Source organism: Thalassophryne amazonica, chromosome 4 (genome assembly GCF_902500255.1).
Source record: "Thalassophryne amazonica chromosome 4, fThaAma1.1, whole genome shotgun sequence".
In the NCBI taxonomy this organism is placed as follows: Eukaryota; Metazoa; Chordata; class Actinopteri; order Batrachoidiformes; family Batrachoididae; genus Thalassophryne; species Thalassophryne amazonica.
Window position 1 is genome coordinate 80,437,304 of NC_047106.1, and position 14,134 is coordinate 80,451,437.

At 41.1% G+C, this 14,134-nt stretch overlaps 1 protein-coding gene across 1 annotated transcript in view; it reads right to left on the minus strand.

The window, feature by feature from the left end:
* sphkap (SPHK1 interactor, AKAP domain containing) overlaps positions 1-14,134 on the minus strand; it is a 207,383-nt gene that overhangs the window by 172,209 nt on the left and 21,040 nt on the right. Inside the window, 1 exon segment of the mRNA XM_034168147.1 lies at positions 11,921-12,023. Coding sequence (XP_034024038.1) covers positions 11,921-12,023 — 103 coding nt within the window.

Sequence of the window (14,134 nt, forward strand, 5' to 3'; positions counted from 1 at the left end):
ACTTTCATATTGTTAGGAACAATCCCAGTTTGAAATGATTTGTTACAAATATATGATAATGGTTTTGCGATTTTATACAATTATAGACTTTTAATTTCGGTGTACCTGTGATTATGCGGACCTGGTCAGGATGGGGTTCACCGAAATTAAAAGTCTATAACTGTTTTATTATATGGTAAACAAGAAAATTGGGAGTTTGTCAAACATACTAAAACTGAAAAATCAATCTCAAGTTTCAGCTCTTTATTATTACGGTCATACTGCACCAACAGGTCCATAGTACTTCATGACCACAATCTCTAAAGCCCCTTTCACATCGGGGCTGCCTCGAGCTTCCTGTGGTGTCATGACAATGCAGGAATGTCTGCGTCAGGTGCGCGCTGCAGGGGGCAGAGAGAAGGTGAGAACGCAGCCTGCAGGTTCTCTGCACAGAGAGTGCAGTTTGGCTGCAGACAGACTGTGCACTGTGATTTATCTTCTAGTTTATATTTGTGCTGAGCTGCAGGTCTGCGCTGAGTTCTGCTATAGTTTCTTTGACCGCGAGATGCGCGTGCGCACGCGCACGAATGAACCGTCTGTGAGTGGAGATGTCTGGAGTTATACTTGATGTGGACATGTCCTGTCAATCAGTCTGTGAGCAGGACTTTTATGGACTGTATTTAAACACATTTGTGAGAGAAGACCGAGGAGCTGCTGCAGCCAGCAGCGTTTTTTTTCTGTGCCCTTAGTTTTTACTGCATTGTGTACACGGCGCCGTCATGACAATGCATGACATAACTCGAAGCGGACTAAAGTAGGCGTTGTATCACGTTATATGATTGGTCGTTATCGATAGAAGGCGTCTCTCGATTGGCTAGCACTACGCTGCACACGAGGTGTACTCGGCTCCACCAGCGGTCAACTCGGCATGTGGTACAGCTCAGAAAGTGGCGAATGGGCCAATCAGAAGTTGGCAAAATCACGTACCATATAATAACAGTAATTATTCGCTTGACTAAGAACATATGTACTTCATTATGAGCCATTGACTTTTTACTTTTACATGTACTAACTATGTTAATAATTTCCCTTTCATCGACTGGGCTGAGAAACATTGTGTGCGGATTTCTGGCGATTAATTGCTGATTTTCCCATGTACTCCCATGTACTGGATTTCAGCTGCCAGATCTGGCCCAACATTAGCAAAAAAATTTATTGAAACTATTCACTACTTGGCTCATGTTATATTCATCTTTGTTGTCATAAGTAAAGTATGTTGGATAGTTATTTGATTTGGGTTTATTACTATAATACTATTCAATATTTTCCATGTTTCCTTTATATTGTTTTTATTATCGTTTAGTATTTTTCCAAAGTATGATTTTTTACAGTTCCGCATAATAGTTGTTAGTTTATTTTTATAGTTCTTATATTTAACCTCTGCCTCCCTTGATTTACTTTTAATGAATTCTCTGTATAGCATAATTTTCTTTTTACATGCCTTTTGAAGACCTTTTGTTATCCATGGGTTAGGTTGTAATAAACAACAACAACAATAAACAATTAGCAACCACTTCAACCAGAGCCTACTCTGGATTCTTCCCCTCAGCCGTCTGCCTGCTAACAAGCAAACTGCAGTAGAGTATTTACATATGATTTATATTTATTGTAAAATCGTCTCGTGTCAACATGGTGAATGTATTTATTATGTAATGTTGTATTTTATTTTCCAAGAGAGCACATAGATCCAAAATGATTTCCACATTGTATGTATCTGTATATATGATGAGGCGAATAAACGATGAACCTAAACCCAGGATATAATTGTTTTTTGATTTTTCACATTTAATTTCCACTGTGACACATTCCATGACATTGTCAAAAGGACATATTATTAACAATTTCACAATGATAACTAGAACTGACGTAAAGTGCCATGTCACCGCCCCATTTATTCATCCTATTTATAGCAAAACAATCATAACCCTCGAGCCGGACAGCGTCCATGCACAGTAAAATCACCAGTGTAAAACTAACACTGACAGTGTTAAATTAACCCTGCAGTGTATATATGGTCCTACTCTGGTCAGAGTGGGACTATATGTTTACTGTCAGTGTTAATTTAGTGTTATTTTGCCAGTCAAAGCTCAGGCCTGATGGTGCCGCCGCTGCCTTCACTCTCCACTGCGTCCGCAGTGGAGAGTTATTTTGTTTTTTTGTGCTCCCGTGACGAAATGAGTCAAATTTTCGTGACAGGGTGTTTTTTTTCACTCACTATTACTGACCCTACTCCTTCCCCGACCCTAACCTTAACCATAACCTAATCTCACTCCTTCCCCCCACCCTAACCATAACCACCCCGACCGCCCTCCTTCACTTTTAATTTTGTGCAGCCATCACGGAATGAATTAGAATGAATTTGTGCTGCCGTGATGAAAATGAGGCGCTTTTCGTCACAATATCACGAACCAATAGATTAATGCATATTTTGTGCTGCTGAATCACGACTTGCCGTGAGACCAGGTTGGCCATCACCTCCGCCGTCGATGCTCGTCCGCCCTGCATCTGCTGCTGTAAACTCTGCCATCAGTGATCGTCATCCCATTGCCTCTTGTCAGCCCATTGGCTGTATATCAGTATATCAAAAGTATATCAATGGGTCACCTGTGGTAGATTTCTAAGGGCTTATTTATTCTCAGTTTTAAACACAGAAACAGATGGATACAGATGAAATGGAGCAATACAACATATTGTCATGATGATTTGTGTATGAATCATAAATTGTGAAATTTTTCTCAGTGATGCCCTCCCCCCTGCAAGCTGAATCCATGGAATCTGTATAACTATTATCATCAGGGGTTTTTTGCATTACTTTTCATGCACCTGGCAACAATTTTTTTTGTTATGATATCATGAGCAGTATCGCCAGTAATCGTGGGGGCAATGTAGCCAATGGTCAAGTGGAACATGACCTTATAACAAAAGTACACAAAGAACATCATTAGCAATGAGAGACTGTTTTCACAAGAGTTTTACATATACATCATCTTGTCATGAAGTATTTCATGGCCACACATCACCAATGGTTGTTTTCAAACCCATGCCCTTTAGTTTGTTTGTATGTTGGTTGGTTTATTTTTTTAGCAGGATTACGCAAAAACTACTGAACCGTTTTTTTTTTACTTGGTGGAATGGTGGAGTACGGGCTAAGCAAAGAACCATTAACTTTAGGAGCAGACCCGATTAAGAGGTGACGCTAGGATTTTACAGGAGCTAATTATTTTCAGTTAAAGGAGACAAACTGGCACATGTGAAAACAACCTCCTTGCCAGACATAATGACAGCAATGTTGCTGAACTTTAAAACCAGCATATATAGTGAGGAAAATAAGTATTTATTTATGCAAATAAATTATTAAAAAATAAACATTGTGATTTCAGGATTTTTTTTTTTTAGATTATGTCTCTCATAGTGGACATGCACCTAAGATGAAAATTTCAGACCCCTCCATGATTTCTAAGTGGGAGAACTTGCAAAATCGCAGGGTGTTGAAATACTTGTTTTCCTCACTGTATCTGTTATGTGCTGACGCGGGTTGAGGAGCGGACCTGCGCCTGACTGAACCCAGTGCTAAATAACCAGAAAGCAGTTCCAAAAACAAAACAATTTTATTTTCCCCTCTTGTGCAATACTCGGTGTACAACATAAAAGTGCATTTGTCTGGCGGAGTGAAGGACGGCGCGCTCTCCAGCGCCCAAAGGGATCGAAGCCCGGCGCTTCTGGACTCACATTCACCGCCAAACACCCCCCAGGTGGACACGACAAACTGACTCTGTGAAGGATAGAAGAGGTGAGGTAAGTCAACAGCTACAACTAATATTCTTCAAAGGCACACACTATCAGCAACACATTCAGGTCTGAATTTAAGCTTTATGTAAATGAGCAGCTTCTCACAACAGGTGGAGGATCATCAGTCCGCACGCCACGGCCGTGAGAAGCGAGCTGCACAATTCTCATCAATGTTCAAATATACTGCGTAACAAAATATCAAATCACTATTAACACTTATTCAGACAATCAATCACCTCTGATGTGTGCTGACAGCATGTGTCCCTCACCCGTCCTCCTTCACAGGCACAATGTGTCAAACCCAGGCGCGGTCCTCAGCGTCTCACAAACGAACGTCACAAGGTCGAGTTCCCGGCAATTCTGCTTGAATCACTCATGGCTTAAATGCAGAACGCCATCTCATTATCTGCTTCAGCTGAAAGTCTTTAAGTCTGCACGTGAGCATCATCCACAGGTGCTGCGAGTCATTAAGTCTGCACATGAACATCCTCCACAAGTGCAGCCAATAATGTTGATGAATGATGATGATGTTGTTGAAGGATTCTTCTGCCAGCACCTTCTCCACATACAAAAACCAGTTTGCATACCACCTGGAGAGCAAAGAAAAGAAAACAACACAAAAACATCCAGCCAAACCCCCCAACACACAACATATTCAACATGTTGGATTGTCTTGGCCCAATATCACAGTATGTGTTGTGTCCTCCGACCACAAACGAGCACGCAGCCTGCTGAATGTGCCGTGTAGCCAATCAGAAAGCGAGGTGACGGACGCACGGAGCCGAATCTAAAACCAGCTGTTCTTACTTACAAAAATGTCCGGTGTTCGTGCTGTCTCCACTCCTTTTAAAGAATGCCTTTTCTTTTTTTTGTATCATTTTTTTCCTCTGTTGTAAATAGTCCACAAAGTATCTTTGTTTGTTTACTCTGAAGTTATGTTGAATCTTGAGAGATTTTGCGAGATTTCCTGTCTGACCTGGGAATGTTCGTGTGTGAAATCTGTTTGTGTGTGGTGTGTTGACTTCACCGTGTGGCTGAACACCACACACTGTACAACCAACACTATCAGATCTATGATTTTTTTAAAATCTCCACGTGTGTGGTCTCTCAGGTTTTGGAAACCTACAGATAATTTTAAAATCCTGCTGTGTGAACCAGGTTTTAGCAACCCTTGTGGTACACTCCAGCATGCGCTCAGACGTGTTGGCGCACAAAACTGGAGTCTTACAATTGAGGTACAGTGATGGCAAAAAAAGAAAAAAGTTAAAAAAAATTTATACTAATTAAAAAATAATGATTCTATGGATGGATATCAGGACATTCTTCAGATGAAGCAGAGTGAATGAAGTAGTAAGGAGAGATGAGGATGAGGGGGTAAAATCTGGCTGTAGATGTCGATGAACAAGCCAACTAGCTAACATGTAGTTGCAAACGTGCAAGAAAGTTGAATAACTTGAGTCAGCTTTTGTGATTGTTTGCATATAAGTCATATGACTTTTATGCTGCAAAACATACTGAGAATGTTGATGTATGTTGAAATAAATATCATCATAAATTCATTAATATAACTCTATAGTTTTGTCTTTATCAGTAGTAGTTTCTGCACAAAAATGACAGTGGCTGTAAGCTGATATAGTACATACAAGAGTGCAGTTCACATATGGAGAAAGCTTAAAAAAAAAAAGAACATGGTATGAGTGACTGGGGTGGGGGTGGGGGGTCTCCACAGCAGAACTATATATCTAGCAACGCTCCTGCTGCCCCATTCGCTTTTATTCATCTTCTCTATTAAATAAATTTTAATGATAATAAAAAAGGTTTTATTATCCTTTTAGAAGCCTTGAGAATGAAAAGTTGTCTTTGTTGTTGACGCCACAAATCTATTTTGTCCCATTGACTCCTGTCATAGGTTGTTGACACTGTCATTTGAGTGACCACTCATTCAAAATTCTTTTTATTTCCATGAATGATGTAAAAGAAAAAAACATTTTTATCAGTGAAATGACAAAAACACCCATGTTTTAGTTATATCCTGCAGCTGTGAGCTTAAATAAATTCATAATTATTTTACACAGTCAGCCTGATATATTGTATGACAGTTATTATATTATTATATATTGTTTTTCATTTTCGCTGTGTCTTTACAGTGAAAAATCATGCCCCCCTCATGATGCACCCTGTGGAACTGACCGTCTGTTCAGGCTCATGTCCAAGTAAAGGTGACGTTGATTTAGCTGATCTCACTGAGAGAGACCATTTTTGAAAACCTGCTTCAGGCCAGCTAAGAAAGAGATCATATCACTTTGTGTTTCTGTGCCCACCTCTTCACAGAACACTTGAGCAGAATAAGTGATTTGATATGTGTGGAACAAATTCATAAAAACAAAGCACTAAAGAAAAACCAATGCTTTAGGCAGACTATATATACCAAAGATATCAGACTCAAAGCGGAAACTCAGTGCAGCAATATCCACTCTATGTATGGCTGTAATTCTTTAATAGTTAATAATGTTGGTTATTATTATCACTTTACCGGGGCGTTGCTAGGCCAGTATCATAGATTTCCGTCGATGCTACCTGGCTATACCCGCCCGCTGTGTGTAAACAAATGACATCATAGCGCGCACAGCCCAAGAACTGTCCGCAGAGCGGGGGGAAAAAAATGGCAGCAGAGGAAAAGACGAAAAGGCGAGAAGTGTGCTTTGGTCCCATTATGGATATTCCGGATGATTTTCTCATGGATAGTACGACAATGAACAGCAGCCACCCAGCTTGATGAGGACACACTGCTGAATTTGGACAGCAGCGTGCGCGCGCCATCCGACATGACAAAAGTTAAGTTAGCCAACTTTTTATGTACGCGTTACGTGGTGTGTATCTCAGTAAAAGTGATATTAATGCAAATAACATGCTTTTGGAGGGCGGTATGCATTTTCGTTTTCACGTTCATGCCTAGTCGCCCGCAATGATAGATCTGTCATTGCGGGCGACTAGGCATGAACGTCGGGCCTCTAAAAATGCATACCGCCCTCCGAAAGCATGTTATTGTATTATTACCAGAGGGTGGTCTTCTGCACAACAGCTGACACCCCTACAATGGGCTCTGGACCTACAAATGCTCTCTCATTACTTGTAATATCTGTATGACCGGGTACCCACACAATAACTACATCATTAATGTCTCCCGGTGTGTTAAGTAAATGGTAAATGGACTGCATTTATATAGCGTTTTTCCATCTGCATCAGACGCTCAAAGTGTTTTACACACTAATGCCTCACATTCACCCCGATGTCTGAGTGCTGCCATACAAGGTACTCACTACACACTGGGAGCAACTAGGGGATTAAGGACCTTGCCCAAGGGCCCTTAGTGATTTTCCGGTCAGCTGGGATTTGAACCGAGGATCCTCTGGTCTCAAGCCTAATGCTTAATCACTAGACCATCACCTCCCCTAAGTGTTTGGGCACACTCCCACACCAAGCCTGATGAGAAGAGTGGCCCCTTAATGGCTCTTATACATGCCTGAGTATCTGAGTAACCCTAAAATTGAGGTTAATCAGGAGCTCCACACATTGAATGACAGCAAACACCTCAGCCTGAAAGACGGTGGTGTATCTGCCCAGTGCAAAGCTCTTTTCCTGTGTCGTGTTGGCTTAACACTCCAGCTCCGGCTTTCGCCCCGATCCATGATCCATCTGTAACACAAGTGAATACAGGTGAGGTTGTGTTCAGAGCCGAGTCTGACCATAACTCTCTCCCTGTTATCACTGTGCTATTCACAAAAGAATATCTTTTTCCTACCCTATCACATGGGAAAGCAATAAGCAGAAGATCTACCGATATTCTTTCCCTGATTAAGGTGCGACTGGCATCTGCTAGTCTTCGTCACTTGCAGCCTGGTGCAGTCTTACTGAAAAAGAGATTGCCTCTCTAACAATGTAGCGATCCAGATGGGCTAAGGTCTTCTCACCAAGCTGCTTGTCTACTGTCCTGTAGTCCATCCCAGCCTTGTGCAGATCTACAGTTTTGTCCTTGATGTCCTTAGACAGCTCTTTGGTCTTGGCCATGGTGGACAGGTTGATTGATTGAGTGTGTGCAACAGGTGTCTTTTATACAGGTAACAAGTTCAAACAGGTGCAATTAATACAGGTAAAGAGTGCAGAATAGGAGGGCTTCTTGAAGAAATCTAACAGGTCTGTGAGAGCCAGAATTCTTGCTGGTTGGTAGGGGATCAAATACTTATTTCATTCAATGAAATGCAAATTAATTATTTAAAAACATACAATGTGATTTTTAGATTCTGTCTCTTGCAGTGTGCAAGTGTACCTACGATACAAATTACAGACCTCTACATTTTTTTGTAGGTGGTAAAACCTACAAAATTGACAGTGGATCAAATACTTATTTCCCCCACTGTATATCTGTGTCATTTGGCCCTGACGTCTTACCGGAGTCCTGTTAGCTCTGGAGTCCACCATGGTGGCTTCTTACCAGGCTTCCAGGTCTTCTGCAGACATGCCGTCTTGTAGGCCTTCAACACAGTCTCCTGTAAACTGAAAACTTTAGTTTCTATATCTTTTTATTATAGTTTTAATTCAGATAATCCTACCCCCCATGAGGGATGTCAGGGTCTTATGATAAAGATCCCAGTCTGTCACCCTTGGGTTTCTATAAGTTACTGGTTCTGTAATTTCTGCCCTCAATTTGTAGTGGAGTTGTCAATGGTCTGACATTGACTCCTCCTTGGAAACAGACCAGTTACTGACTCTATCTATTAGGTCCATAGAACCTACTGTAATAATAGTATCAATGACCTCCTCTCATTGATTGCCTATGTGGTGAGCACTGGCATCACAATCAAGCATGACAGGGAGATGTCTCTCTTTGCAATAGTTAATTATTATAACCATTTCACTTAATGGTGGGGGGATCTGGTGAGTCAAATGGGAGGTAGACAGATGCAATGATCATAGCCTTGTCCTAACCATTTCAGTTAACATTTACTTGAATTGCAGCTGCATCTAAAGATGTCAGTTCTGGCAGTGCTGTGTATCTTACTCCTTTTGGACTCAGGCTGATACAGATACATCGGGGCATGATATAGGGCATGAAACAGACATGTAATAAGATATTTATCACATATTACAACAAAAATAAAGAACAAGAACCATGTAATTATTGTCAATTCCATTTAATAACAACTCATTTACTCACTACACCAACAAAGTTCATTCAACATTTGTGCTAATAATAAATAGCGTAACACAGTAGGTCTGATCTATATCATCATCAAAATAGTTAAAGAATAATTATGCACAGGAATCACGTAGAACGAATAACACAGATAATCATGTAAATTATGCAATGTTCTTGTTTCTCGATAATGTCACAACTGTCCTCTTCACTAACTTCCTGGTTTCTCACAACTTCAGTATGAGACTCAAGTTGTAGAATTCTCCTTGCTAGGGAGGCTAAAACCCTCTCACCTTGATTAGACATCTTGGTTGAATGAAATGATCTGGATCCTGTATTAGGATCCTGCACTTGTCACCAGGGTAACACAAAATGGGGATGTGTCACTGAGAAATGGGGGCTCCTGACTGGATGAAAAGCGGGGCCATACAAAGCCTGGTATTTTCAATGTCTTTTCTGTATTGCCCTGATTTTATTGCCACAGTTTCCAGGGCAGTAAAATTGATAGGATTGATAGGAAAAGTGTCTGATTTATCAGCCCTAATTTTTCTTGTATCTCATGAGGGCTGGTTTATGAGTATAGGGCAGATGTTTGTTGTATTATGTGATAAAGGAGAGTACCACCCAGGTTACCCAGCCTCTTATGCGATTCCTAAAATCCCAGGTTTCCTGGATTAGGGCTATACCTGTATGCATCCTCCCTCTGCCAAAGACATTCTTTTGTCAACAGCCCTCTTTCGCTTACACTCAGTAGGCATGACACCTTTAACAGGGGCACCTACGAGGTACCAAAAGTGGCACATGGTCAGCTCCCACCTCCGACAAGACAGATGCTGACGCACCATCCCTAGTCCCTTGCTCTTTCTTTTTCTTTCGATTTCTGCATTTTTTTTCTGTTTCTGCCACCCTGAGGAGGCAGTAAAACTATTCTCCAGGGAGAGTCCTTCCACGTTTTTTGACAATGGGCAGACATTACCCCCTTCAGAATAGCTGTCAGGGTTAGCAACATCTGAAACTGAAGCCTCAGCCGTAGCACTCCCTTCCAGCTCTGAGTTCCCCAGATGTAGGGCATGAGATGTTCCCATAGTGTCATTGGAGAAAGAGAAAAGAAGGATTTGGTGAAAAAGAACACAGTTGCAGGCTGCCAGAAGAGATTCAAATCTCAGTTTTATTTTTCACCAGCGTAAACTGTATAAATGAGCAGTTACTTAGGGAGACTCAGATGAGGAGTATCACTTGCATAGCGAGTGAGTGTCAGCTACGACAGCTTGCTGAAGGTTGATGTGTTTCTCTTGGCATTTTCTCAGTGCTGTGATCCCCAGCAGGTGGAGAAAGCCAAGAGGACACCTTTCACCTAGCTGTTGTTTTTAAAAAAAACACACTGGATTAATGACTTGATCCTTGGTCAACAAGCTTTCAGATAATGGTTATGGAGCTCTCTGTTAAAGGTGGACAATGTCACATCTGCATCTGATGCCTCCAACTTCATCAGTTTCTAAGTTGTCATTGTCAGTGATATAAAGTCTACACAGTCCAAAGCTTCTTATTTTGGTATAATCAATTGTTTTTAGTCCAGTCTCATTTTTTTTTTCATGCTCCCGTCACAAAATTAGTCAAATTTTCGTGACGGAGCTTTTTTAAACTTAGTATTACTAACCCTACTCCTACCCCAAACCCTAACCTTAACCATAACCTAATCCTATTCCTTCCTCCCACCCTAACCATAACCACCCGACCCCCCCCCCCCCCCGCTTCACTTTTATTTTCGTGCAGCCATCACAGAATGAATTAGAATGAGTTTGTGCTGTCGTGATGAAAAACGCCTCATTTTCATCACAATATCACAAACCAATAGAATAATGTATATTTTGTGCTGCTGAATCACGACATGCCGCAAGACCAGGTTGTTGTTTTGTTCCATGAATCTTGTGTTGATGACTCCTCAGGAGTTAAGCTTAGATTTGTGCCTTCTGGCAAACTGTATCTGAAATTTTCTATGTTCTTTTCAAGAAAATCCTTCTCTGTTCTACTTCACCACAAAAGTCTTTAATTGGTGATGCAACAGAAAAAGGTTACATGATGCAGTTTCTCCGGTCAAAACCACAGAAACCTATAATGCCTTCATGCCTCTCATGGGTGTCTTGGTGGCTTCACTCAGTTTTTGATAACTGCCCACTCCAAACAGATTCACCAGAGTACCATCCTCTTTGTATTTCCTAATAACTGAAGTAACTGAAGTACAAGACAGTCAATAAGTTAGAAATGTTCATTAATCTTGGGTACATGGAAATACATTTCATGAACATGACTTATCTAAAGAAAACTGTCCATAAAAGTGATGATTTGTATGAACAATATTCTTAGTTTGTCAAATTACGGATGGGCTCTGAAAATGGAAGGAGTGTGTATTCAAATGCTGCAATTACTAAATGCTGAATGTGATATTTTTGTTTACACCCCTTGAATTATAGGTGACACAGCAAGTCACATTTGTTTATAAAAGAGACAGAATAGAGGTAAAATTACAAAAATGTCAGTATTGAAATTCTGATAAAAATGTCAGCTATCCAAATACTTAAATAATTGTATGTTTCTATGTATTATTACTGTACCAGTAATGCAGTAATATACTTTGAAAGGAAATTCTGTCTAGTTTTCACATTCACCTGAGCTCTAACATTTCCCTGCTGTCTCTGTGACAATGAACGATGATGGGAAGGGTGCCAAAGGCACCCTGGAGAAGGAAATTAAATTCTCTTTCACTTCTACAAACAAACTAACAGATAAAATGAGTGGGAGTCATATGGTATATCCTCCTGACTACCTTCCTGGTAGTCAGGAGGATATGATGGACAGACACACAAACAAGTCCTGCATGCTGACGCCTTCTGTGTTTACCTTCTTACAGGCGGTGATGGACGAGGCCATGATGCTCTCAGTGCTCCTTCCCTCCACCTCAATGGACTCTGAGCCTTCCAACATGGCAGAGGACTGGAATTTACTGTAAAGGCAAAAGGGCACCCAGACAACTTTGTCAGAGCAGGTTCATGTCAAGACTGTCAGTACCCTGTAAAAAATTCAGGAATAAGTGAGGACGGCTGAGCTCGACTCTGAGGGGAGCAGTCCATTAGCTGTCACATTTGTGCATGTAGAGCAGTGAATGAACAAGACAGCTATTGTAAGAAAGGATAAATATTTGAATACAGGAAACACTTTGTTCAACATGGCCATGTATTACTGTAATGTTCCAAACATAAGAAAAAAAAATCATCTTATTTTAAAGATGTCGATTTTTACATGGGGTAGCACGCTGGCTTAGTGGTTAGTACTGATGCCTGGAGTGGCTGAGCCAGTCTCCAGACCTGAGCTCAACAGAAAACCTTTGGATGGAGCTGAAACTCAAAACCCGAAAGATCTGGAGAAGATCTGTATGGAAGAGTGAACCAAAATCCCTGCTGCAGTGTGCAAACTTGGTCAAGAACTACAGAAAAGGTCTGACCTCTGAAACTGCAAACAAAAGTTTCTGTACCAAATATTAAGGTCTTAATGGTAAATGGACTGCATTTATATAGCGCTTTGCCATCTGCATCAGATGCTCAAAGCGCTTTACAACTATGCCACACATTCACACAAACACTCACACACCAATGTGAGGGTGCTGCCATGCAAGGCAGTCACTACACACTGGGAGCAACTGGGGGATTAAGGACCTTGCCCAAAGGCCCTTAGTGATTTTCCAGTCAGGCTGGGGTTTGAACCGAGGATCCTCTGTTCTCAAGCGCAACACTTAAAGTAGACCTGCATTGAAATAAATGTGGTCAGATTTCAGAAAGAAATAGCTGATATGTATTTATAAATCAAATCAAATCAATTTTATTTATATAGTGCCAAATCACAACAAACAGTTGCCCCAAGGCGCTTTATATTGCAAGGCAAAGCCATACAATAATTACGGAAAACCCCCAACGGTCAAAACGACCCCCTGTGAGCAAGCACTTGGCGACAGTGGGAAGGAAAAACTCCCTTTTAACAGAAAGAAACCTCCAGCAGAACCAGGCTCAGGGAGGGGCAGTCTTCTGCTGGGACTGGTTGGGGCTGAGGGAGAGAATCAGGAAAAAGACATGCTGTGGAGGGGAGCAGAGATCAATCACTAATGATTAAATGCAGAGTGGTGCATACAGAGCAAAAAGAGAAAGAAACACACAGTGCATCATGGGAACCCCCCGGCAGTCTAAGTCTATAGCAGCATAAATAAGGGATGGTTCAGGGTCACCTGATCCAGCCCTAACTATAAGCTTTAGCAAAAAGGAAAGTTTTAAGCCTAATCTTAAAAGTAGAGAGGGTGTCTGTCTCCCTGATCCAAATTGGGAGCTGGTTCCAGAGGAGAGGAGCCTGAAAGCTGAAAGCTCTGCCTCCCATTCTACTCTTACAAACCCTAGGAACTACAAGTAAGCCTGCAGTCTGAGAGCGAAGTGCTCTATTGGGGTGATATGGTACTAAGAGGCCCCTAAGATAAGATGGGACCTGATTATTCAAAACCTTATAAGTAAGAAGAAGAATTTTAAATTCTATTCTAGAATTAACAGGAAGCCAATGAAGAGAGGCCAATATGGGTGAGATATGCTCTCTCCTTCTAGTCCCTGTCAGTACTCTAGCTGCAGCATTTTGAATTAACTGAAGGCTTTTCAGGGAACTTTTAGGACAACCTGATAATAATGAATTGCAGTAGTACAGCCTAGAGGAAATAAATGCATGAATTAGTTTTTCAGCATCACTCTGAGACAAGACCTTTCTAATTTTAGAGATATTGCGCAAATGCAAAAAAGCAGTCCTACATATTTGTTTAATATGCACATTGAATGACAAATCCTGATAAAAAATGACTCCAAGATTTCTCACAGTATTACTAGAGGTCAGGGTAATGCCATCCAGAGTAGGGATCTGGTTAGACACCATGTTTCTAAGATTTGTGGGGCCAAGTACAATAACTTCAGTTTTATCTGAGTTTAAGAGCAGGAAATTAGAGGTCATCCATGTCTTTATGTCTGTAAGACAATCCTGCAGTTTAGCTAATCGGTGTGTGTCCTCTGGCTTCATAGATAGATAAAGCTG